Source organism: Mya arenaria, chromosome 3 (genome assembly GCF_026914265.1).
Source record: "Mya arenaria isolate MELC-2E11 chromosome 3, ASM2691426v1".
Taxonomy (NCBI): Eukaryota; Metazoa; Mollusca; class Bivalvia; order Myida; family Myidae; genus Mya; species Mya arenaria.
The window spans coordinates 33,661,249-33,688,899 of NC_069124.1; the positions used below are offsets into that span (position 1 = coordinate 33,661,249).

The 27,651-nt window shown below is 35.7% G+C and overlaps 2 protein-coding genes across 2 annotated transcripts; one reads left to right on the plus strand and one right to left on the minus strand.

Annotated features, from left to right (window-relative positions):
• Positions 1 to 776: 776 nt before the first annotated feature.
• Positions 777 to 10,489, plus strand: LOC128225969 (uncharacterized). Its single transcript, XM_052935862.1, has 6 exons — positions 777 to 1,434; positions 1,935 to 2,047; positions 6,709 to 6,829; positions 7,514 to 7,623; positions 9,319 to 9,386; positions 10,339 to 10,489. Exons 1-6 carry the CDS (start codon positions 777 to 779, stop codon positions 10,487 to 10,489), a joined length of 1,221 nt encoding a protein of 406 aa, XP_052791822.1.
• A 1,182-nt stretch (positions 10,490 to 11,671) lies between these two features.
• On the minus strand, positions 11,672 to 25,662 carry LOC128228709 (glycosylated lysosomal membrane protein-like). Its single transcript, XM_052940177.1, has 7 exons — positions 25,568 to 25,662; positions 20,996 to 21,113; positions 17,572 to 17,726; positions 17,094 to 17,300; positions 16,516 to 16,734; positions 15,292 to 15,575; positions 11,672 to 14,658 (listed from the first exon to the last, which is right to left on the minus strand). Exons 1-7 carry the CDS (start codon positions 25,643 to 25,645, stop codon positions 14,448 to 14,450), a joined length of 1,272 nt encoding a protein of 423 aa, XP_052796137.1. The 5' UTR covers positions 25,646 to 25,662; the 3' UTR covers positions 11,672 to 14,447.
• Between the last annotated feature and the right edge of the window lie 1,989 nt (positions 25,663 to 27,651).

The following is a 27,651-nucleotide window of genomic DNA, read 5'->3' on the forward strand; positions in this document are numbered from 1 at the left end:
CGAAAGACTAGACGGACATGCAGAAAAACAATGATGTTTATACAATCATCTTAAGAAGAAATTGAGAAAAATACTGCGCATTTTTGTGGCAAAAAGGGGATTGAAGGCATTGGCTGCATGATGGAAAACCACGTGACCTGTTATCGTTACGTCACAATGTTTGGTGACCACTATCTATCTTCGTGACACTTCCGAAAACTTGCAAAGAGTGTTTGTAGTTTCGCACAATTGTTTCCTTGTGAATACTTCAATATCTAACCTCATCCACTCAATAGATCCTTACCATGACAAAAACAGTATACAAACAGTAAAATTCCCGCTGGAACGCAGCTATTTTTGCGCTCTTTGAGGTTGGTGATTGGAGCTCAAAATATTCAAAATATAGCTGAACCTTAATGTCTGTATTTATTTAAAGTAAATGAACAAGTGTACAAACTTTACATGTAATGAGGAAACAAGTGATATTTAATTTCGGAGACAATCAGTCGCACAATGCCATTGGATTAAGTTCAAGTGGTGGACGCTTAAGATAATATTCATTGGACGCATCAAAGGACCTGGACCAAGTTTGTCATCCAAGTTTTGTTTTTGGATAACCCAAAGTGCAAACAGCCAAATACCAACGGAGCGCGCTTTCCTCCTGTTGCGAATATAGTAAAGTGATAAAAAGAACAGTTTACTAATTTAAAAGCACATCACTAGCACCTTACCTTTGAATATTCTAGCGTGTGTGTGTTTTCTTTTACATAATATGGACTAAACCTTATATTGTAACAATGTTATCCGAGTTCAAAATTCAATTACTAGCGTGCTGGGTGCTCGTGAGCGCACTTCCGGTTGTTTTGTGCCAGACGCAGTGTTCCATCAAAGTACCCGTGCCGAATCTTGGCTTCTGTGACGCCGTTGGTGCCCTGGAGGAGCATGTGGACGGCGATGTGTACGAGACGCGGGGCCGCGTACTAGGGCTCATGGACTATCAGCTCGACTCGTTCATTTTGTTTGACCAACAGTTCAAGTCCATTATAAACGAGTCTTCTACGTCTGAGGCAAATGTGAAAGATATTGAAGAAGAAATTGATACACTTAAGAGAAGTCTTAAAACGTTAGAAATACTGCACAGCGAAGCGGAGGACGAGGAGTCTATTTCAGATGAGAGCGTGTTCAGGGTAAGGAGAGCGGCGAATCAACTTCCTTCCGTGCAACAACAACAGGTAGATGCCGCACAGGCGTCATTTGCCCAGGCGCTTGCATCCGTGCTCTTGCAGATCCAGACGGCTGACCGGACGTTGGCAGCCAAAGTCCAGAACGACACAGCGTACCATGTCCGCCTACAGCAGGAACTTACAGCCAATGAGCAGGATATTTCTTCACTGGAAAAGAAGCTGAACACACTTGAGGCGGCTGTTAAACAGGCGTTAGCGGCTGCAACCAAGGGTATTAAAACAGGTTTTCATTTATTGATGACATAAAAGTCGTTCGCCAATATTTTGTCACTAGTAAAAATTTCCGGTATTTATGCTGTACATTTAAAAAAAAAAACGCAACAACGTAAATTTCATTTTAAGAATTGTTTTTAAGCTACTTCAGCTTTGTATATTTATCGTGTGCTGATTCTCATGGTTCTGTTATTTCTATAAAATATCTCTCTGTCAAAAAGTCAATAATAATTAAAATTGGGCCAGGAAAAGAAATTAAAAATAGTTCTGTAAACGTCAGATTGGGATGAGAGAGCGAGAAGGATGACATGCCTACTATTCATACAAGTGGTCTTTGGGTCGGGCCTCGTCATAGGACGGTTTTACATGGCCCTTATACATTGCTGAAAGTACTCGTACATGAAGAGTCATGTCAACAGCTTAACGAGCTAAAACGAATTACTAGTATAGACTTATTAAATCTACTTTGCTGTATTTTAAAACAACGCTTGACTTCAGGAAATGGCGGCGTGAGCTTGGCGGCGGTGCGACAGGAAGTGACAGACCTCGTCATCAACGCGTCCGTGGCAGAACAAGTAGCACAGCGACAGCTGAACCTTCTGGATCAAACGGTACGGACGGCACACAATACTCGAATTAAGCATAAATGTGTATGGGAAAGTGTGTTTTCTTCCGGTAGCATGCTGCCTGCCTCCCCTCCCCCCACCTAACACACACACAACACAAATAAATAAATAATAATAAATAAAAAAAAATATTATAAAAAAATAATAAAAAAATAAATAAATGAAATATATATAATACATCAATAAAATAAAACTAATAATAGAATAGATTAAATTTTGTCTAGGTTTAAGGATAATCTACTGCAAAATATTCAGCGCATTTTTAGAACTTTTCTTAGTCTTAATTCAAACATGCCATATGCGGGGGTAAAAATCCCCAAGATTTCCGACCCATCCCCTGTTCTGCCTAGTGGTGGTGCTTGATCCTAGGCCGTGGCTTTGGTGCTCATTTTAGGACTCGTGACCAATAACTGGCTATGACCAATAACTGATGCAATTATGTGATATGACCAAGCCAAGTTCAAGTTCAAAGCATTGATCGAAAATCCGTAAAAAACAGTAAGGCTAAAAAAAAAAATGTTGCTTTTTTTCGGGTTTCCCGACCTACCCTTTTTTTGCCCCGACCCTAGAGGTTTATATTGCCTAGATAAATTTTTTTCATTTGTTCGAATTTAACATATTCGAAGTTAAAAAGTAATGTTTTAGGCTTTTAACAATACCAGCGATGCTAATACTGAGTGTATCGATGCTCTAACGCGTTAAACATAAAGTTTTTGGTAACAGAGAAGTATAAAAAAAAAAATGGCTAATGAAAAACATTAAAAAAACAAGATTTTCCGACATACCCTATAACTTTAATTATTAGTATTATAATGTGTTATTATTACAATTATTATGATTATTATTATTATTATTATTATTATTATTATTATTATTATTATTATTATTATTATAATTGTCATTATTATTATTATGATTTTTAATAATGGGGGTAGGGCGGGTGTCCGACATGAAACCGGAAAATACATATTATCTTTTTAGGCTTAATGCTAGTTGTGACTTGGTAAGTACAAGGAACTTTTGCCATTTTATTTTTAAGCAATTGCATTGTCATCCATTGCGCCGTTCCTTCAGGAGTCTACCGTGATTAACGTTCAACTCAGACTCATAACCAAACACTACGGGAAAACTGAATGTGAAAATCGTCATTTGAGAGTTCTCAGGATGGAAGTGTAAACACCATGATTATTTTATTGTGTTTCTTAATTTCATAAAAAAAAACACATTAAGTAGGGGACTTCAAATAACTGACATTCTCAAGATATTTTGGTAATCGAAACCGCATCTTTTATAAGATTGTAAAACACGAAATTGGATGGAAGACTTCAAGTATTCGTAAATAAAATAATGAAAATTAGTTTAACACAGAATGTATCTCAAATCTTAAAAACTGAGGGTTCTCCAAATACAAACAAGCCATTAGCATCACTTGCACTGGATGGATATTTAATGAAGGCTGTTTACCATTTTCATCCAAACTCAGCTTTCCCGAAACAAACGATGAGATCCTTTATCCAAATTGTGTGATTATGGAAGATTTTTCTGCAACAATTCGGTCAAACATTCAATTGAAACTTGTAAATAAGCTTTTGACGTGGGAAGTGTTTTGTTTAATTGTTCGAATTTGATCAGATATACTCGTAACTTGTGGGTATCAAATTGAAAATAAATATATAAAAACAAACTATTTACAAAATGGCCAAACAAAATCGTAGAATCTTTGATCAAGGAGAGCGGTTTTTAGTCATACGATAACATAATCTTTTTTTTTTCAAATATCGTTAACAACAAATGATGATTGAACATATGCGGCCTTATATTAAAAAAGCGCCTCCGTGTGGTAATTAAGAGGGTCGTCCCAAAATAGCGTACACGTGGGGTGACTAAATTAAAATATAATCTTACCAAATTTATAAAATGTCTGAAAATAGAAAGGCTGTACAATGGCTGAATATGTATACATTAGGGATGGCAACGAGTAGTAAAATTAATACTCGAGTACACGGACGATCGTTCGATCGAGTACTCGGGTACTCGATTACTCGGAAAAAATTGAATATGTGTTCGCGAAGACAAGATTGTGTATACATGTATCGTTAATGGCGCATATTGTGCGTTGGTCGTATTATTGGTCATTTTCACCTTCAAAGTAAACTTTCATTGCGTATTTTAACAAAAAATGATATAAAAAGAAAACAAATGTTGTTTCAGGCTTTTAATTTGTTTTATTCGTTTCATTTTATACAAGTATGCACTGCAGAAATGAACAACAATCAGAATTACAATGAACGAAAATTTATAGCATTCATAAAAAAGTGAACGAAATTCAATACGAAGTTCAGTTTTTTAGTTGTTTACTCTACAATTATTTTTTTAAATGATAGTTTTTCGAACTGTGTAATTGTTGTTTACCTCATTAATATTCATAATTCTTGATTTAAAATATCAACCAATCAATTGTAATAATCATTGCAAAAATAGTTAAATACGCCCATTAGGAAATAAATTCTCGTAACGGTCGATACTCTTTCGCTCGTTAGCGTCCATTGTTTGGTGAAAGGTCTCTAATTGGTATACAAATTCCTAGGTTAAACCGTTTATACACATTTGAAAGACACGATATGTTGCGTTTAGGTCCGCACCGCGTTAACGTTAGTATGTCCTTTTTATTAAAGTATCTATAATAATTTCATATCCTTTAAAAGTGACAAAACACCCTACAGCATGCTTAACTCTACAAATATCATGGCACCACACCCCTCCCCGCAACATTAGCTTTGTTAGATCTTGCTGTCGAACATTCAAATCCTTACAACAATAGTTCTGTGTGTGACAACAATGCCTTACAACAATAGTTTTGCGTGTGACAACAATAGTTGTGCACTGTCTTACTTCCAAACATTATAATGCCTTGGGTCAATAAAAGCTGTGCCTTGTCTTGCTCCCAAACATTTCAATGCCCTGTGCCAATAATAGCTGTGCACTGTCTTGCTCCCAAACATTATAATGCTCTGTGTGACAACAAAAGCTGTGCCCTGTCTTACTCCTAAACATTATAATGTCCTGTGACAACAATAGCTGTGCCCTGTCGTACTCCCAAACATTATAATGCCATGTTACAACACTAGCTGTGCCCTGGCTTGCTGTCAAACATTACAATGCCCTGTGACAACAAAAGCTGTGTCCCGTCTTGCTCCCAAACATTATAATGCCCTTTGTGACAACAATAGCTATGTATTGGCTTGCTCCAAAACATTATAATGCCCTGCGACAACAATAGCTGTGCCCTGTCTTGCTACCAAACAGTATAATGCCCTGTGTGACAACAATGGCTGTGTCCTGTCTTGCTCCCAAACATTATAATGCCCTGTGACATCAATAGTTGTGCCCTGTCTTGCTCCCAAACATTATAATGTCCTGTGTCAACAATAGCTGTGCCCTGTCTTGCTCCCCAACATTATTATCCCTGTGTGACAACAATGGCTGTGTCCTGTCTTGCTCCCAAACATTATTATGCCCTGTGTCAATAATAACTATGTCCTGTCTTGCTCCCAAATATTATAATGCCCTTTGTGACAACAATAGCTATGTATTGGCTTGCTCCCAAACATTATAATGCCCTGCGACAACAATAGCTGTGCCCTGTCTTGCTACCAAACAGTATAGTGCCCTGTGTGACAACAATGGCTGTGTCCTGTCTTGCTCCCAAACATTATAATGCCCTGTGACATCAATAGTTGTGCCCTGTCTTGCTCCCAAACATTATAATGTCCTGTGTCAACAATAGCTGTGGCCTGTCTTGCTCCCCAACATTATTATCCCTGTGTGACAACAATGGCTGTGTCCTGTCTTGCTCCCAAACATTATTATGCCCTGTGTCAATAATAACTATGTCCTGTCTTGCTCCCAAATATTATAATGCCCTGTGATAACAATAGCTATGTCCTGTCTTGCTTCCAAACATTATTATGCCCTGTGTCAACAATAGCTGTGTCCTGTCTTGCTCCCAAACATTATAATGCCTTGTGTCAACAATAGCTGTGTCCTGCCTTGCACTCGAACATTACAATGCCCTGTGTCAACAATAGCTGTGTCCTACCTTGTTCCCAAACATTATAATACCCTTTGACAACAATAGCTATGCCCTGTCTTGCTTTTTTATTCTTGCTACAAAAAATAATACATCGTTTGAAAACAATTGTTGTGTTTATTCTTGCTACAAAATATTTTAATGCTCTGTCGGACAACACTAGCATAGTTAATTCTTGCTTCAAAAAAGTAATGCCTTTTTGGACAACGTTAGTTGTTCTCACTCTTGCTCCCAAATAGTCTAAGACCTGTCGGACATCAAATGCCTTGTTCACTCTTGCTACCAACTATGTCAATGCCCTGTCGGACAACAACAGCTTTGTTCATTTTTGCTACAAACTTTGTTAATGCCTTGTCGGATAATAACAGCTTTGTTCATTCTTGCTACAAACTTTGTTAATGCCCTGTCGGACAACAACAGCTTTGTTCATTCTTTCTACTAACTATGTTAATGCCCTGTCGGACAACAACACCGTTCAGTCGTAGTATCCCTTTTCGTCTTGTTCCGATCCTTTCTTATGCGCTGTCTGGCACCAATGTCTTGCTAACTTTTCCAGCTTACGCGGGCGACCGTAGACGAGGCGGCGGTGGATTCGGCTTTAGTGGGCGTCAAGGCGGACATGGCTAACCTCACCGGCACCCTCGGAACCACGGAAACTGAAATACAGAATCTAGACGGTAAAAACAAACAAAGATAGGCGTCTTACTTATCGAACTTTTAATATACATATATTATTTTTTATTATTGGTGATATTTATACAAAAAGAATAAAAATATACTTGTATTAAAGTGAAATTAATTAGCAGAGTTAACGCATAATCAGATCATTTTATGGATGAAAGCAAGCTTAAAAGGCTGATGTTGAAATTGTCTTGTATTAATGGTTTTAGAACGAAAAAATATAGACCAACGTGCCGAAACAAAGGCCTCCAATTTTCACAAAACATCTCAAGTCCTCTATAGGATAATGGTACTGATGATACTGGTTGTGGTGTGAAGTGGTTGTTAAGATATATAATGGACCTCTGTTTAAACATAGCTTAAGTGGCGGAAAATTCCAACCTGGATTAAGTGCCCACCCGTCTTAAGCAGCTACTTTGACCTTTTCCGTAAGGTGGCCACTTAATACAGGTTTGACTGTAATCTCCATATTTTTTTGGTATAATATATGTAACATTTTTTTTTAATTTTTAAATGTTTTATGACTTTAGAGGATATGATTTTTATGGTAATCGCGAACTTTAAGTCAGTATTTTGGCTAAATAAAATAAGAGTCTTGTGTTTCTTATGCCTAAACTTTTTTCGATTAATTGGGCCCAGATCTCAGGTTCATGTAATCTCCTGCGTTGTTCTATGAGTAGCTGGGCGGAAGATCGTGGTTGGTCAGGTATCCGGGCAGATCACTCAGATGAAAACTGACCTCACACAGGCACACACAGACGCCGCAAACGCCGCCAACAACCTCGGAACGGTCAGACATCTTGTTTTATTAACAATGATATTTGTTTGTTGTTTGTTTTAATTTTTGCCTATTGCTTTGTTACTTGACTTAATTTTGTTTATATAGACTATTTAGTTAACTACAGTCGAACCCCGTTGGTTCAATCTCGCTTGACTCGATTTCCTCGTTGGCTCGAACTGTAGGTAAAGCATTCCCGATTGGCTCGAATTTCTCGAGGTTTTTGCCGGTCCCTGGAATTTCGAGCTTACAGGGTTTGACTGCATATGTTTAGACAAGTGACTTGAATAAATGCATAACTGTATTTATTAAGACGAAATACTCTGTTCTGCTCAGTTCTTGTTTCAATGTTTTGAGGTTCGCACATATTCCCGGACATGAGACAATTTAATTTAGTGTTGTTGTTTTTTAATTTCCCCGTTGCTAGCCAATACCACCAACAACTATTACCCCCACCACACTAGACAAAGGTCATGAAGGCCGCACTATGTCCTGGCAATTTCGACGAACGCAACGAGGACATGGTCAAATTTATAAAGAATGCTTTACTCAAGCTCAAACTACGCCAATGCGTCTCACACGTTCAAAACACGTTCTTACTGCGCGCATCTTCACGTGCGCACCACGTCCAATGCGTTCTTAGTCCGTAGTACCATTTCATAGTAAACGCGAGGAGAGGTTGTGGTGAGAACTCCATTGACGTAAAAAGAACGCAATGACAACCTAGAGAAAACACGATGAGAACGCCATTCAACCACGCTTTCACTACGTAAATCAAGTTCTTATAAGGTTTAAGTTACGCCGTCGCTACGTCCATGCCGTCGTTTATACGTTCTTACTAAGTTCTTCCTACGTCCCGATTCGACCACTTCCTCACTACGTTTCTTTTAACATGTCCAAAGTCCGTTCATGTCCTGGACACGTCCATTAAGACCATACCACGTCCTTATGGGTGTATATTGCGTTCCTTCTAAGTTGACCGCGCCCTGCCAGATTTTTGGGGACGTAATGGAAACGAGGCCTAGTGTGATGGGGGCATTAGGAAAGGTCAAGAATCATGACAATTAGTGATCGATCTCTTACATGTTGGCAAACGTTACCTGTTTGTTTTGGACTAGCCCAATTCAGGCGTGTAAGGTCGGGTATTGTTTAAGATCAGGCGATGTAACGAAATATTCCTCACTCGATATAATAAAACTCCGAGTCCGTGTATGTCCACTTAGATGGTCGGGCTACTGTAATTAAGTATCCATTGATATGGCCTTTTAACTATCAAAGAAGGATTTTTTTTTCTAAAAAACACTGTGGGTGTTTGCTTTCCCCTCATGATGTCAAACTTTTGGCTGGCGTCTCATATGTTTAACTTGACCAAATACACCCATATTTATAATTGAAGTGCGAATATGTTCACTGAGCCGGTCGGGTCACTGTGATTAAGTATCCATTGACATGGTTTTGTTGCTATCATAGAAGTATTACGAATTTGTTTTATAGAAAACGGTGTAGGTGCATGGTTGCTTTCCCCTCATAAGTTGAACTTTTGGCTTGCGTCTTATAATGTTTTGTCACACACATCCGTAATTATAATTTGGGGCGGAGGAGGGGGTTGTCAAGATGATACTACGTTGTAGCTCCCAAACAATGAAGTAATGAAAAAGAAAGCGCCACCGCTTCTGGTGAATTAAAGATGGTCTTAATTAATTGCAGGCGGGAGATCGACTGTTCAACATGACCATTGGACTTCCGGTGTATGAGGGAAATCTCCACAATGAAGAGTAAGTACTGTAATAAAATAGTACAGGAACCTATTCACTACCGCCTTCAGCTCTTCGGCCATATTATTCGAGGAGTTCCGAATTACGTCTTCAGTCCTAGTTTCAGACATTCGGAGCTCCTCGGCCATTTTCGTCGAAAACAACCTTGGATGTATGCCGGCATATTAATAGAAGTAGTTCGTAAAATTGGAATTATATTATTATTATTATTTAAATGTAGTGGTCTGGCTGGTATTTGTAGATCTAGTTTTAAATTGATTGCCAGTGAAGTGTATTATTGCAAACATAATTAAGATTCCCAAGAGTTAAATCATTAAGTTTAACTGCTAAATTGAAAATACTACGCGTTCTACTTGTAGCGTGGTTAAAGTGTACCGATTTCTGACATTGTAAACCGTCAATATCCATCCGATCGAGGTTGTTTCCTTAGAAAATGGTGGAGGCATTCGGAGTTTCTCGGCCGTTTTTATCGAAAACAACCTCGGATGTTTTTGGACGGTTTATATACTAAAAAGGGGTACAGTACGTTTAAGTCCGCTGCAAGTAGATCGATTTGAGTAGTATTTTTTCATTCATTTTACAAAATCTGTCCTTCAAGAAAAAGAATCTGTTAGTTGTAAAACGTTTAATATTTTTAACCATTCTTACTGTTCTAGAATAAACGTATTCGTGAATACTTTATTTGAAATGCATTTGCACAATGACGTTTTAGTGTAATTAAAATTGTCGTTTTCTACTGAAGTACAGGGGTGGTATTTAATTATGTTAATCTTATGGTCATACATCATTGACTTTATTCACTTTGTTGGTCAGTTAATAATAACACTTAATGCGATTAGCTACATCGTTCTTAGATCCAGTTAAGACCAATATTGAATATGCTTTATTTGCCGTTTGTTTTGTTGATTCCAACTCGTTGATTTTCAGTCACAATATTTTCATTTCATTTCAGACAAAAACTCAAGGGCCTAGAAAGCTTGGTCACTTTTTCCAAGAAAACGCAGCAGAGCCAAATTGTGGAAATTCTGCTACAGAAGAAAAACATATCAGACGACATTCTTCTCATGCAGTATGCGTTTGGAGTCACCAACAAGATCCCGTAGATTCCCGTTGAATGTGTTCAGTATTGCCGTTGTAAAAGCACACACAACAGTTTCTTGTAAATAGCTTCACGGATGTACAGCGTAGTTGGCAGTTTTAACTTATAAGTTTTAATGCAAGTAAATGCTATAAGAGATGTACAAAGTCCTCCAAGAACAAAATCCCACTAGAACCACCACCACCACTGTTTGCATTGGCGGACAAAAAATCACAACCCGCCCCCAAATGATATTCAACTTCCCACAAGAACAAAATCCCACCACCACAAACACCACCACCACTTTTGCATTGGCGGACAAAATCCCCCCTCCCCCGCCTCCATATGACATTCAACTATTAGTTTCATATTAGATATAATTTAATAATATTTTTACTTTCGTATCGGTTTTTATGACAAAATCATATTGCAACTAAATATACATGAACATGTAAGTATTATTTAAAGAATATAAACAAGTTATTGACTTTTATTTTATTTTCGATTGTTTAAACTGAATAAAATATTTTAGTAAAGCTTTGTGTTTCCTTTCTTATAGGTAGATATTCATTGTTATCTTTACAGTAACATTTGGATATTGTTACTATCTTCGGCAACCACGGTACTTTCTTCCGTTACACTTCATTAATACCGTGGTGAAAATCTCGTTAATAGAAATACTCATGACGCTGGGGCGACGATGAAATCGCATGTTACTATTAAGTTCTCTTCAATAACCCTGTATTGTCTGTTTTCTCCGCAGGCGAGTGGACTAAGTGAATGGTTTTTAGTGGGTTTTCTCCGGGTACCCCAGTTTCCCCTCAACACTAGACTGCCTCGCGTAGCATTGTGCCAATGAGAGTAATTAGAACTATGTTTGTAAGAATACGTTTCATATTCGTTGTAAAATAAATAAGTTTAAAAAAAAAATGTAGTGATAGGTGGACCAAGCTCAATTCGAGCATACGCCATAAACAAATCTACGTGAAAACATATGGAAGAGTGTCTGTGCATATGTTAGAGTCAGATTTTCGGAGAGGTTTACTTGCGGAAAAAATTGCCTCATTATTTATTCATGATTACCAGATTTTCCTAGCCAAATCCCATACAATACACAATAAAAACATATAGCAGTAGAATATCAGGGATATCCGACGATTACTGAAACTATTGCAGGATGTAATTGTTGAAAACTAAACATACACAATTTCAGTCCCATCATTTTATTGCAAAATTATCTTCATTGAAATTTAAAGAAAATTTAAAACAACATTCACTGTACGAAAGAAACAATATACATTTGTTGAAGGAAATTATCCAATCAAAGAAAAAGGCACAGAGTGATGTCAGTACAACCATATTTGTAAAAAATTAAGACAATAATATAGTAGTGAATCAGACATAATTATGAAATTACGCAATTTTATTTTTTTGATAATAATAAGAGGATGGGTTCCTAGAACAGTATGCATAAATATCGAAACATGTACATCAAAGTTCTGAGCAAGCTCAACATTTTTGTTCAATTCCAAGCATGTGTAATTCAAAGGACTCATTTTCATAAAATTATCCCATGTTAATTTTGTTCACAGGAAAGATGAGACAAAGACAAAGAGGGTATGAGACTGATTAAAATGCAACACTTATGCTTACTTTCGAAATGTGTTCTCAAACCTGTGGTCAGAATTTTTAAACAACAAAGTTTAATACTAGTAGTCAAAGTACGAATACAAACTATCATTGAAATAATGCAGAGGTTGAAATTAACACAAGCTCACAAGCCCGGCACTGGTAAAATGTCTTCCAGGCTGGCTAAAATTCTGAAATTAAAAAAGCTAGGCTTGTTCAAAAATTTGATGCCAAGCAAAAGTATATGAATTTGGGCTTGTTCATCCAATATTCTTGACTTCAATGACTGATAATGCATGAAAAAATATGAGTGTGTACACTTTCAGAAACTTGCACGTGCCCCGATGATAAAGGAATCATTAATTCCCGCTGATACAAACTTGCTTATAATGATCCAATTTTACAAAATATTTAAAGACAATAATTATATACTAGGACACCTTTGATGAAAAGGAATGTGTTATTGAATAAACAAAATATAAAATCACAGTCACTTTGCAAAGTAAATTTACACAGGTACAAAATCAAACATGTTGTGTAAGCATGTATACAATTTACTTCAGCAGTTATACAATGTTAGCATTTAACATCTGCAATTATATAATGTTAACATTTAACATCCTCAGTTATACAATGTTAACATTTTACATCTTCAGTTATTCAATGTTAACATTTTACATCTGCAGTTACACAATGTTAACATTTTACATATGCAATTATACAATGTTCACATTTTACATATTCAGTTATACAATGTTAACATTTTACATCTGCAATTATACAATGTTAACATTTTACATCTGCAATTAAACAATGTTAACATTTTACATCTGAAGTTATACAATGTTAACATCTGCAGTTATATAATGTGAACATTTTACATCTGCAGTTATACAATGTCAACATTTTACATCAGCAGATATACAATGTTAATTTATTACATCTGCAAATATACTAAGTAAACTTTCTACATGAACAGTTATACAATGACAGTTTACAACAGCAGTTACACAATGTTAACATTTTACAACAGCAGTTACACAATGTTAACATTTTACAACAGCAGTTACACAATGTTAACATTTTACAACAGCAGTTACACAATATTAACCTTTTACAACAGCAGTTACACAATGTTAACATTTTACAACAGCAGATATACAATGATCACATTTATCATCAACATTTTATACAAGTCAATGTCAATGTTTTACACCTGAAATCATACCATGTTAACATTCTACATCAGCAGATATACAATGTTAACATTGTACAACATCATTTAAAAAATGTAAACATTTTACGTCATCATTTGTACAATTTTAACACTTCACATCAAAATTCATACAATGTTAATATATGAGAAACTATGAATTGTTTACAGTTAACATAAGAATATATTCAATGTTAACATATTACAACATTTATACATTGTTTTATACAAGTTATGTCAGCATTAATACAAAGTTAATATTGTGTCAGCATTTAATGTTGACATGTAACATCAAAATTTATACAAGCTTACTTTGGCACTATGGAAGAAAATGTATATTCTTGAATAATTAAAATATTTTTTAAATCAGTTATGTTGAAGGCAGCTCTTCACATTTACATCCACATGTGTGCAATATCAGCGTTTAACATGTTTCTGTTCTTCAGAAATCTGTCTAAAATGGGATAAATGTTGTGTACATTGTCTTTAATGTACGTTTTTGTATTTCGTTAAAAACAACAACCAGATAGTTTCAATGAAAGAGATCAATATAACTTTAGGATAATCTCTCATGAATAAACAGTTTCAAAAAGTATACTCCTTGCACCAATCAATCTAGCTTGATATGTACAGACATGAACATTTATGATGTTATATTTATTGAGATGGCGACAACCGCTTTTAACGCCATAATAAACAATGGTGAATAAAACCCTGATCTTATTACATTGGAATCTGCTGTGCTTTTTTAACCACTTCAGGAAAGGGGCCAAGGGATTTGGAAAATGTGTCATTTTCAGTGAAATTGGGAATACCAATTATGCCTAAAAATGAACAAGATTGCTTTAAAAAAAATAGACAGAAAAGATAAAAGAATGTCATAAAAATAAATCTACTTTCCTGTACCAAAAAATAGTTTAAAGGTCCATTTTGTTTTTTAAAACATAAAATTGGGAACTTTATTTTCATATTCAGGAAGAGCACTAGGAATGGAGCTAAAGTTCTTTCCCAAATTGGTAAAAAAGCCCACACACACTGAATTCCAGGCAGTTGGACAAAGTCAAATATGTATCACAGCCAAAAAAAATGTTCATAACTGTTGGACCATGAACACCCATTCAAAGGTAAACACATCACATATCTATCTGTCAGAGTCCAATATGGGCTGATACCCAGTGCTGTTGACAGCCTTCAACTGCTTGTCTGGTCTGTTGGAGCGCTTTTTCATGCAGACAAATATTCCTCCAAAGATGATGATGACGATCGGAAGTCCAAGACCCGCCAAGATGATGATAATCACCACTGTGGAGATCGCGTCTGCTGGCGGACTGCCGTAGCCAATAGAACCAGACCTGTGAAGAAATACAGGCATTTGAGTCAATACATTTAAACTAAAGGTAACCTTAGCAAAATCATCATACTGGCCAGGTTTCATTTTACTTGCCATTTATTTCAAAGCATTCATCAGATGTTCGATTTAGGTAAATCTAATGTGGTACGCATAGCATCATCACTCTGGTGAACGAGAAGGTTTCAAAGTGAAACCAATATCATTAGGGTGCTGTACCCTGTCCATTTTGGTAGCTATAGTCATTAACACCAACATAAACATTTTTTATGCACCCTCCTGCTTTCATAGAATGAATTAAATGCTCTTTTGTTTTGATAAAACTTAAAAGATGATTATAAATTCATACAAACTTGAAATATTTGGCAGATGAAACTCAATATAACTTCAATTAAGCACAATTTCAAACATCTTCTGTGAAATTTATAATGTTCAAACCCTTCACAGATCCTTCAAAGTGCCCCTTTCTCCCCCAGCACCTTGTCCCTTTTCTGTAGTACTCTGTGTATTTAAAACCTGGCTAAAACAAATGTTTAAGCCAGGTACAAAACAACAACAACATGGTATGGTTAAAATAAAAAATAATTGTTTAATGAATATTAATGCACTATAAAGCTTGAAGAAAATTTAAATTTACCATGTCAAAACCCTGGTCTTGTTATAACCTCCATCTTTTGCGATTCCGAACGAGAAATTTTGGGCTTTTTTCATAGACTTATCCAAAACTGTCTCCCCGTAAAATGCGTAAACGATCGTGTCATCAACTTGGTTTTTCTGGTCCATTGTGAGGTCTTGCAGTGCGTAATGCTTCATGCTTGTTGCCTTATTTCTGGCCCGCTTCAAAGCATTGTAGGCAACTGGTTTCCACTGCAGGAAACCGGTCTGATCCCTGTGATTTGATCTTGTCATCCAGTTGTAAATCTTAAAAATTACCAATGTTTGGATTTGTTACAGTTTCATCATTTTTTTTTTTTTACTTTTTATATCCTTGCTTGCCCCAATTTCTTAAAACTTCTTAAATCCCTTAAAACAGGACTAAGCTGAGCTAACTATTTTGTTTTTCTATTATATGCGTAATATTTACTTCTTTAATAACTTTAAGACGTTAAATAGGAATTATCTGTATGATAATCACAATAAACCATTTTTCCTTCATCAAAATTGATTTTTAGTATGTAGTTTGGCTAATTAAAATAAGCTACTGAAGCTAATTAAGCTTAAGAAGTTTCCAGAAATTGAGGCCTTATTTGAAATCTTTAGTGTTCAGACTAGGCATTGCAACTATGTTTTGTACCATCAGGTTGAGGCTGCAGGGATATATATGGGAATGTAGCCAATTATATTATGAAACTGGATATAAGTTATCCATTATTTTATGGATAGTTTGTACATCAAAGCAATTTGATAGCTTAACTGTTAGTATTCGCTAAATATCGACCAAACCAAAGAATTAACCACTTTTATACAATTGTGTGCTGGTGTTTCCTAAAAGGCAGGATTTTGACAGGCTTGTTGAAGCCAGAACTCAGGAAATATTTGGCTCATATTTTTGTAGATGCCTGGATCACCTACGGCCCTAGGAATTTGACATCCAGTCGAAACTCACTATGAGGAGCTATGTTTTCTTAATGTTCCAGCTGTGTTGAACTTTTTCGAATATTTTGGGTTCAGATAGACATGTTTCGTTTTTCGTTATATCTATAGTTTGTTATCTTAATGTATTTCAGGAAGTCCAAATGACTTTGACATAGCAAGTTTTGAATCTATTTCTCTGCTCCTTGGTGTAATTTTAAACTTTCTTTATTGTTGAAAGAATTTTTAACAATAATCGTTGGCTATAAAGAACTATAAATCAACATACCTGGAAGACACCAGGAGCATACTCATCGTCAATTGAGCGTGTCTTATCGACATACATGGGTTCCGAGTCCCCGCCCACTGTAAGAATTTCTACAGCAAAGCGGGAGTCAGTGAAGTTGGTCATAATATGGTCAATGTTCATGTCAAACTGTGTCAGGTTCTCGTTGTACTGAAGGTGGGGCAATTGGTCCTCTCTTCCCTCACTTCCAAATGCGTTGAACTGAAAAAGGGTGAAAAAAAACATTATTTACAATAATAAATATTCTTCCTGGTCTAAATTTTCAAGTTTCTGTCCATCAACAACAATCTGTCACCCAATGCTCATGCAAAAACAGGAGAATACAGTCGAACCTCATTGGCTCGAAATCCCAGGGACCGGCAAAATTACCTTGAGTCTCGGAAATATCGAGCCAAGCGGGAATGCTTACCTTTAGTATAAAACTAATGGGTTTTTTATATCAAGTTCGAGCCAACAAGAAAATCGAGCCAACGGGATTCGACTGTATGTGAAAAAATGATAAGAACAAATAATTTTGTGGTATCCACAATTTATAAAGTATTTTTTCGTGCATATTTTACCTTGATGGAGAATGTGCCATTGTTTTTCCAGAGTTCTTGTTGTGTCTTATCTGAGGCTTTAAAGGTGATGGAGTTAGATTTAATGTCTGAGACGGTGCTCAGCTTCTCCCAGCTGAAGTCCTGAAGATCATACATGTTCCAATGAGTGGACCCGGCATTATACTTGCTCATATCGGCGTAGTCTTGCGTATCATTGTATTCAATCAACTGAAAAAAACAACAATATTTTTCTGATTGAAAACCCCCCAGAGATTTTGCAAGTGTAGACTAAAATTTCAGATTGAAAAAAATGCCAGCTGAAAGAATTTAGTCAGTAAGTTTAGAATATACATGCATTTGTAATATATTTGTCTTTGTCTTGGAACTTTATGCCATTTTCTAAAAACCGTAATCAAAAAGTCCTGAACATGTGATTTCTATTAAATTTAAACAAAAGTATTTGTTGATATTTTATCAAAACACACAACAGATTATTTACCTTTGAGAACAAAATGGAGAATGAGTAATTTACAGTTGTGTTTACAATCTTGATTGAATTTTGTCTTTTTGCTGGGTCTGGTGACACAAGATTTGTCCAGTTTATAATCAGTGCTGCTCCAGGGCCAGTGTAAGCCACAAACACAGTCGGTAGCCCTGTAAATACAAACAGTTACATGAAATAGGCTGCATCATACTCATAGGGGTGTACATCTTTTCAAATACACAATGTACCTTTATTTTATCATATGGTTCCAATTATTTACAGTTTAATGCAAATCAACAATTGTTTTATTCATATATTAACCATATCCTATATAAATATGCTCGCCTTCTATTTCTGATCTAATTAAAATTATGAAAACAATAAGTTAACATTTCAGCAATTCCTATGCTACAGCTCTCGTTTTTATTTTAATTCAACCCTCTCTTAACAAGAATGGTATTATTTTTTGTATAATGTTTACAACTGTTTTTTAAATGAATGTTTTTTGTGGGACCTGTGTGATTAATTATGAATTCAATTTGAAATGTAAAGAATGGCACTTATTTATAAAGCCAAATAATAACATTGCTGTGGTTAAGGTTTTCAGACAACCTAATTTTATGTAAAAAAATATGTCTCTATCTTCCTAGCCTGTTTGTTTTTAGCTCACCTGTCACGTAGTGACAAGGTGAGCTTTTGTGATCACTCTTCGTCCGTCGTCCGTCCGTCCGTCCGTTCACAATTGCTTGTGAACACAATAGAGGTCACAATTTTGACCTAATCTTTATGAAACTTGGTCAGACTGATCATCTCTATAAAATCTAGGTCAAGTTCGATATTGGGTCATCTGGGGTCAAAAACTAGGTCACTAGGTCAATTAGTAGAAAAACCTTGTGAACACAATAGAGGTCACAATTTTAGCCTAATCTCAATGCAACTTGGTCAGAATGGTCATCTCTATAAAATCTAGGTCAAGTTCGATATTGGGTCATCCGCGGTCAATAATTAGGTCACTAGGTCAATTAGTAGAAAAACCTTGTGAACACAATAGAGGTCACAATTTTAGCCTAATCTCAATGCAACTTGGTCAGAATGATCATCTCTATAAGATGTAGGTCAAGTTCGATATTGGGTCATCCGCGGTCAACAACTAGGTCACTAGGTCAATTAGTACAAAAACCTTGTGAACACAATAGAGGTCACAATTTTAGCCTAATCTCAATGCAAGTTGGTCAGAATAATCATCTCTATAAAATCTAGGTCAAGTTCGATATTGGGTCATCCGCAGTCAATAACTAGGTCACTAGGTCAATTATTAGAAAAACCTTGTGAACACAACAGAGGTCACAATTTTGACCTAATCTTTATGAAACTTGGTCAGACTGATCATCTCTATGAAATCTAGGTCAAGTTCGATATTGGGTCATCTGGGGTCAAAAACTAGGTCAGTAGGTCAATTAGTAGAAATACCTTGTGAACACATAAGAGGTCACAATTTTAGCCTAATCTCAATGCAACTTGGTCAGAATGATCATCTCTATAAAATCTAGGTCAAGTTCGATATTGGGTCATCCGCGGTCAATAACTAGGTCACTAGGTCAATTAGTAGAAAAACCTTGTGAACACAATAGAGGTCACAATTTTAGCCTAATCTCAATGCAAATTGGTCAGAATGATCATCGCTGTAAAATGTAGGTCAAGTTTGATATTGGGTCATTCACGGTCAATAACTAGGTCACTAGGTCAATTAGTAGAAAAACCTTGTGAACACAATAGAGGTCACAATTTTAGCCTAATCTCAATGCAACTTGGTCAGAATGATCATCTCTATAAAATCTAGGTCAAGTTCGATATTCGGTCATCCGTGGTCAATAACTAGGTCACTAGGTCAATTAGTAGAAAAACCTTGTGAACACAATAGAGGTCACAATTTTAGGCTAATCTTAATGCAACTTGGTCAGAATGATCATCTCTATAAAATCTGGGTCAAGTTCGATATTGGGTCATACGCAGTCAATAACTAGGTCACTAGGTCAATTATTAGAAAAACCTTGTGAACAAAATAGAGGTCACAATTTTAGCCTTATCTTAATGAAACTTGGTCAGAATGATCATCTTAACATAAGCTAGGTCAAGTTCCATATTGGGTCAACCCAGGTCAAAAACTAGGTCACTAGGTCAATTAGTAGAAAAACCTTGTGAACACAATAGAGGTCACAATTTTAGCCTAATCTCAATGCAACTTGGTCAGAATGATCATCTCTATAAAATGTAGGTCAAGTTCGATATTGGCATCCGCGGTCAACAACTAGGTCACTAGGTCAATTAGTACAAAAACCTTGTGAACACAATAGAGGTCACAATTTTAGCCTAATCTCAATGCAAGTTGGTCAGAATAATCATCTCTATAAAATCTAGGTCAAGTTCGATATTGGGTCATCCGCAGTCAATAACTAGGTCACTAGGTCAATTATTAGAAAAACCTTGTGAACACAACAGAGGTCACAATTTTGACCTAATCTTTATGAAACTTGGTCAGACTGATCATCTCTATGAAATCTAGGTCAAGTTCGATATTGGGTCATCTGGGGTCAAAAACTAGGTCAGTAGGTCAATTAGTAGAAATACCTTGTGAACACATTAGAGGTCACAATTTTAGCCTAATCTCAATGCAACTTGGTCAGAATGATCATCTCTATAAAATTTAGGTCAAGTTCGATATTGGGTCATCCGCGGTCAATAACTAGGTCACTAGGTCAATGCCCCTGAAGTGATAAGAGGCCCCACCTAGGGGGTCACAAGTTTTACATAGGCTTATATAAGGAAAGTGTTTAAAAATCTTCTTGTCTGAAAATGCAAGGCCTACGCATTCAATATTTGGTATGTATCATAACCAAGTGGTCCTCTACCAAGATTGTTCAATTTATGCCCCTGGGGAGAAGAGGCCCTATCCTGGGGGAGTCACAAGTTTTGCATAGGCTTATATAGAACAAAAAACTTCTTGTCTAAACCAACAAGACATTGGCATTTTATATGTGGCATAACCTAGTGGCCCGCTACCAAGATTGTTCAATTTGTGCACCTGTGGTGAAAAGAGGCCTCATCCTGGGTGTCACAAGTTTTACATAGGCTTATATAGGAAAAAACTTTAAAATTTTCTTGTCTGAAGCCACAAGGACTAGGTCTTAAATATTTGGTTTGAAGCATTGCCTACTGATAGGGTCATGTGGGGTAAAAAACTAGGTCAGTGGGACAAATAAAAGAGTGGCCTCTAGGGGCCATACTTTTCATTGGATCTTTATGATAATAGGTCAGAATGTTCACTTTATTTAGCAAAGCTACAGGTGAGCGATACATGGCCATCATGGCCCTCTTGTTTTTTACTGTCAGCATGTTATTTTATATGACCTTATACTAATGGTTAAGCATTAATATTTACCTATAGGTGATAGAACATAGTGGCGGGCATCATTTTTTCCTTCTGATTTGATGTGAGCAATGCTTACGCCATCACAAATAGTCGAGTTGAAAGTACACTCAAATATTTTAGTTGATACCTGCAAATAAGGAACATATTTATATATATAATTCAGTGGTCCAACCAGGATAAATTTGAAAGGCAGGGTGCTGGGTAGGAAAGGGCACTTAAGATGCACATTGAATGAGACTTAATAGAGCACTTATAATGCAAGAGTCAATGTTCAATTCATATTGTGTATTTGTTGGTATACAAGGGTCAATGTTCAATTCATATTGTCTATTTGTTGTAACTACTTTCAAAACTAATATTTTGTTATGTAATGCCTACAATGTAGATGTAGTGCTGATATATGTATATCAGATTTGATTCTGACATTTACAAAAAATGAACAGTATTAAAACTGCACTCAGATTTACCATTTTTACAACTTTTTTTTATTTTTTTGTCTTGGAAAGAGCAAATATTTGCGTAAATATCTGCAAACCAATGATATAAGATTGCTGACAAAAGATCCGATCGCGGATTTTCATATTGCCATTAAAAAATTAATGTTTTATGGCTTAAACCGATACTAATGGTTTAAGAAAAATGCATAAAACATCAATTTTTGAACTTCGAAAAAAATCTGCGATCTAATTTTTTGTCAGCAGTCTTATATAACTTGCTTCCATGGATTATAGCCAAAATTAGCTCTTTCCACGGCAAAAAAATAAAAGTTGTCAAAACATTCAATCTGTGAGAGTGCAGGTTTAAAGACAAATTTGGTCTTAAACCTGACCATGCTATTCAAGGCAAAGACTGAACAATGATGGATTGGATTGAGACTGAACAGACAGACAGGCAATTGTGGAATGGTTATATCATTTATGCCTCAGTAACCCCGACTCAAAGCAAGATTTTAACTCCTGTGGTTTGCAGTATATATAACAATAGCTGTCACAGAGACAGCGCGCTCGATTATTCCGCCGCTTTTCAGTGTAAGGATTGAAAAGTTTTGGCGAAACATGCATGGATCACTGTTAAATTAGATTTCAATGAAATACATGATGTGCTGAGATATTAACATAAATTTGGTAACATGCAAAATTTTAACCAGAATTTTTAAGTCTAATAATAAAGGGCCATTATTTGCAAAATACAGTTATCTAAGTTGGTTATTCAATTAGGCTGGGTGGTTGAATACCATTGTATAAAGTCTCACAGGTTCGGATCATGATGGTGAACAAGTGTGCAAAGTTTGAAAGCCAGATGAAAATTCAACTGGAAAATATTTGAGGTGGTACGCAAACTTTAACGTAAATTCTAATTAGAAAAAGGGGCATAATTCTGTCAAAATGCTTGATACAGTGACCTCCTCCAATGAACAGGTTGAGTGCTGATGGTGAACAAGCGTGCAAAGTTTAAAAGCCAGATGTCAATGGACTTTGACATTTTTGAGGCGGTACGCAAACTTTAACGTAAATTCTAAGTAGAAAAAGGGGCATGATTTTGTCAAAATGCTTGATAGAGTTACCTCCTCCTGTGTACAGGCTGGGGGCATGATGGTGAACAAGTGTGCAAAGTTTCAAAGCCAGATGTCAATGGACTTTGAAAATATTTGAGGTGGTACACAAATTTTAACGTAAATTCTAAGTAGAAAAAGGGGCATAATTTTGTCAAAATGCTTGATAGAGTTAACTCCTCCTGTGTACAGCCATAATTTATGTCAATGGACTTTGAAAATTTTTGAGGTGGTACAAAAACTCTTACAAAAACTTTAACATAAGTGGTTACGCCGACGCTGACGCCGACGCTCGAGTGACTAGGATAGCACACCTTATTTTTTGAATAGTCAAGCTAAAAATCAATTTTAGCTCCAAAATACTATTGCAATGAATTATCAATGTTTTATGAGTAGGAAACAATGAACCAAAATAACCGGACTATGGAATTTTAAGTTAAAGATTATCAAAATAGAAATATAATAAAACATCTGAATATATTTTAGAATTAATGGAAATTATGAGAAAACATATTTATAAAACATTTAACAATATAATCACTCTTCTACTGATAATTAAAGGATTATCCAGATTTTGGACTGGATTAGTCAGAAAACATATGCAGCTCATAACTTGGAATGATAAAAATATATGTTTTTTTTTAAAACACACATATCCATTGACACTGACAGAACCAAGCCCGTATATTACTATCATGATATGATTTAGTGTTAACAAAGAAAAGTCCACATATATAACAAGAGGCCCAAAAGGGCCTATGATCTACTGGCATTGCTCTTGTGGTCATTTTCAATCCAGAGCATGTACGTTTGAGTAATAGGCAACAAATATATAGTTCACTTTTTTTTTTCAAAACTGAAGACTGAATCGTGTTCACAAGCAATTGTTTACAGATGCACGGACACACGATTGCCTGGATGGTCATACTACGTTCACATAACCATCGCATAAGCTCTTCTGGCCTTTGGTCCAGGCTAACCATCATTAAAAAAAAAGAAGCCTGGACGGGATTTTAGAATGACTAGGAAAGCAGGTAACGTACATGGCAGATGTCTGCTATAAATTTAAAAAACCTCAAAGCAACCAAGGAAAGTGGTAGCTCCCTGAGGAGTGTATACTTTATTTTTAAAAACGCTGTTTTAACGGCAAATACAGTGGTACATGTAGTTTTTTAGATGGAAAAGTATGATCATACACTAGTCATTCTTAAATGCCATCCAGGTTTCTTTTTTAAATGATGTTTAGCCTGAACATCAATAAACAAAAAAACCTTGACGGCATTTTAGAATGACTAACTAGATCCTTAGTCTAAATTAATAGACGTGTTATACGGGATTCTTCTAATCCCCAACGTCTAAACGGGAATGTGCAAAAAACGGGGGTGTTTTAAAAATATTGAAATTGTTTAAAGTGAAGTATTTTATGGTTGAAATTGATCATAAAGAGTTATATTCATATTTTACCATGTACGTGAAATGTTACTTTGCACTAAACAAGCATTTAATGCATTAACCCTTTAGCGCATGTATACGAGATAGGCCGACATAGCTCATTACCAGATGTATACGCATTTGGCCGACCGTATCCATTACTGGATGTAAACGCATGGCCCGACGAGCTAAGTACTGTATGGAATTTCCCCCAAATTCATTGATGCGTAAATCATTAAATATATTACGTCAGTTCAGTTTACCATTAAAATCAATTGAGATTATATTTACTTAAAGGTAATATTTTGTTTACAAACAAAAGAAACAATTAGTAAATGAGAAAATGATGGGTAAATTTTCTGTGAAGCTTATATAATGTCCATCATAGTTTTGGCTGTAAAATAGGTCATGTGCAAGCGTTTTGTTTGATCTAGATCTTTTTATTCATACCGGAAAATCATTTATCGGCTTTCTTTTTTTGTAAACAATTTTATGAGGGGGTAATAAAGTTAAACAGACACCTTGGACTGGATCTCTCAGCTGGATGACACCGGATATTCCTGACATATTTCTGTGTATTAATACACAAGAACATAAATTGTCGGCTTTTTAATCCAGATGGGTCTTTTTTATGATAGGGGTAATAAAAATTAGATCGATCCCAGCATTTTATTACCCTTTGATTTAATGCAATTATGACATTTCAAAGAAATGTTACAAATCCATCTTGAAAATACATTCACAGCTGAAATAAAATAATTTAATATTTCATCATTGACACCATTTATTAGATAATTTAATTATCTATAAAAAATGAATTCACATAAAAAAGATTTGGACACAATTATTTGGAGTAACATTGATTTTAAGGTCATACTGCTGTATTCATTTTCTCATTTTCAAATATCCAGAAAAGTACCTATGCAGATAAGGACTGCTTATCAGTAAGATGGCTATTGACTGGGAGGTGTAATCTGGCCACTTGTCTATGTGCTAAAGGGTTAAAACAAGTTGTTTACCTTTCCAATAAAACGAAAGTTGACTGACACAGACAACAATTATGCGAAGGGGAACAACTCGATACAATCGTAATGACTCGGCCTCCTCCGACAAAGCTTCGAGATAGACCTCGTTATACAATCGTAACAACTCGGCCATGGCCGAAATGTTCGGAGCGATTTAAAACTGTGCCCTGAAAGCCTTGCAGGTGCCCTTCATGTACATATCGTTATGTTTTGACAGAATGAAATGAAGAAAAGCCGTCAAACTCATAATTATAAGTTGGATATTTATTTTTTGTGTACGGAACTAATATAAAATAACATTATCTGGTAATATTTCTTGTTTTTATAGTATTTTATAGACGCTATATGCTTTAACTCGGAATCCTGATCGGAACAACTACCCACTTTTGATACTAAACAATTTGTACGTGAAGGATTTGCCATATCAAAAATCTAAAAAAAATCCGTCAACGTACAATTATTTGGACTAACTAGATCCTACGCTGTATAATAAAAATCACTTTCGATCTTCTTGAACAGTTAAATCATATACAAATAGAATACTACCAGTGATTCAAATATAAAATCACTTACTTTTCGATCTGCTGAGACTTGTAAAGTAACTAAAATTAAACAAAGAATTTTACACAAAATGTGAACGGCCGCAGACATTTTGTTGTTCACGTGATGTTCTGTCATGTCATGTGACTATTTGATAAGTAACGAATAACTTGGTAAGAATGCTTACTGCATTGTACTTTCCGGCAACTACACTATGGTCCTCCAGTATCCAAAACAGTTATTATGAACTTCTCAGTGAATTGACATTACAATTCAGACCGGGGCCTTTCATCGGTCGGCATATCCACAAGAGTGGGGCAAAAAGGACCATGCCGAAAAGCTCACTAGGCCGAATTGAACTGACAATTATTTACAATAAAAATGATACTCAAGGGAGCACACCCCTAATGAAACCCTTCACTTGAAACTCATCAATTTTAATGCTTTCCATGTTGTTAAGCCAAGGACTATAAATATTTTGAGGGTTTCTAGGTAGTGGGTCGAATCCAGCCAGAAGCACAAATATTATTCATATTTTCTTCTTCTTTGTTTCCATTAGCTAACATTCTATTTACAAAAGTTAATATTTTATTTTCATTAAAATGTAATTAAATATATTTTTACAATAAATATTGGCTTCTGTGAAGATTTTATAACTTGCAAGCATGGCTGAAATAGGTGGTTGGGAATTATTAACATTTTTTTAAATGTGACGGTAAAACATTCTGATTTTTTGCATAATGTTCAGAAAAGATTAAAATAATTATTCATAAAGAAAAGGTCATGAGTATTTCTAGAACTTGTTATTTTTGCTTTCAAATATCGATGTTCCAATTTTACGCGGTCAAAACAATTAATATATTAAAACTAAAATACCATATTTTTGAAACCTGGGAGTAGAATGTGTGTGTGTGTGTGTGTGCGTGTGCGTGTGACTGTTTAAACATTAACAACATACTCAGTATAATTTGTGAAACCCTAAACGTCCCTGTAAACAGCTGGACAGCAACTAAAATGCAATGTCACCTAAAATTATCTTTAAAAATCCATTAAAACCGACGAAGAACACGTATATAGGTATAACTCTTCGCAATCATTTTTTTCATCCCTGGCCGCATCTTACCAAAAGACGTTAAAAGTTGGTACAAGTAGCTCCCCTGCCTGGCGCTCGGCATTTAAAGGGTAGTGCTTGGAAAAGTGGTGTACTCAGTACTTCCTTGTATCCACTGTCTCTTCAGCGTGCTGTCCCTTCAGCAAAAAAACAAAGGACCCCGGAATTAAGTGCTTGCACTTTCACGGTTTATCCTTGACCGCAAGGTCTAAAGAAATACATACATTTGCTGAGAAGGGATAAATATAATTATTTGCTTAGAAGGGAGCAATATGATTATTTGTTTAGATGGGAAAAATATGATTATTTCCATAGAAGGGAGCAATATGATTATTTGCTTAAAAAAGAGCAATTTTAAATCTTCTTCACAAGGGTGAATTTTAAGTGAGTATTTACGGAAAGAGTTATATATCTTTTTACTTTGATATAAATGCTTTAAAGACCCAAAATAATCATAATTACAGTCGTGCTATATTTTGTTGGTATTTTATTAAAAGAAAGGAATTAAAATTATATTGTTGTAAACACTTTCATTCTATTATTATACTGTCTTCTTCATTTTCCATATACTGAACTGGGCTCTTAATAGGGCATACTTGGCTCAATAAAATGGCCATCGGTGGCAACCTTGAAACTTTATTACGTTTATTTTTGGGTATATTCAGTAAAGCGGGGTGCAAAAGCGTTCCGGGAGTAACAGACGCTGTAACAAGGGTTGTTGAGCGGTATAGCTAGAAAGCGAAAATAGCCTATTGTCGAGCATATAATTTGATACCGGAACCCGGGGTATACAATTACTTAGAACAAAGCATTCGGAACTCCTCGGCCATTTTTTCAAAAACAACCTCGGATGTATATGGACGGTTTACATACTTAAAAAGTGGTACGTTTAAGTCCGCTGCAAATAGATCGCGTAGTAATCTTATTTAGTAGTTAAAATTTATGACTTAACTCTTGGGAATCGTAATTATGTTTGTAATAATACACTTCACTGGCAATCAATTTA

What these genes read in the sequence shown, in the direction of transcription:
- LOC128225969 (XM_052935862.1), top strand. Translation starts at nt 777, where the DNA reads ATGTTATCCGAGTTCAAAATTCAATTACTAGCGTGCTGGGTGCTCGTG. An exon ending in GTTAGCGGCTGCAACCAAGG is followed by an intron (nt 1,435 to 1,934) that starts GTATTAAAACAG and finishes GCTTGACTTCAG; the next exon opens with GAAATGGCGGCGTGAGCTTG. An exon ending in CCGCCAACAACCTCGGAACG is followed by an intron (nt 7,624 to 9,318) that starts GTCAGACATCTT and finishes AATTAATTGCAG; the next exon opens with GCGGGAGATCGACTGTTCAA.
- LOC128228709 (XM_052940177.1), bottom strand. Translation starts at nt 25,645, where the DNA reads ATGTCTGCGGCCGTTCACATTTTGTGTAAAATTCTTTGTTTAATTTTA. An exon ending in TCTCCATTTTGTTCTCAAAG is followed by an intron (nt 17,301 to 17,571) that starts GTAAATAATCTG and finishes TGTTTTTTTCAG; the next exon opens with TTGATTGAATACAATGATAC. An exon ending in AAGACCAGGGTTTTGACATG is followed by an intron (nt 14,659 to 15,291) that starts GTAAATTTAAAT and finishes ATTTCTTCACAG; the next exon opens with GTCTGGTTCTATTGGCTACG.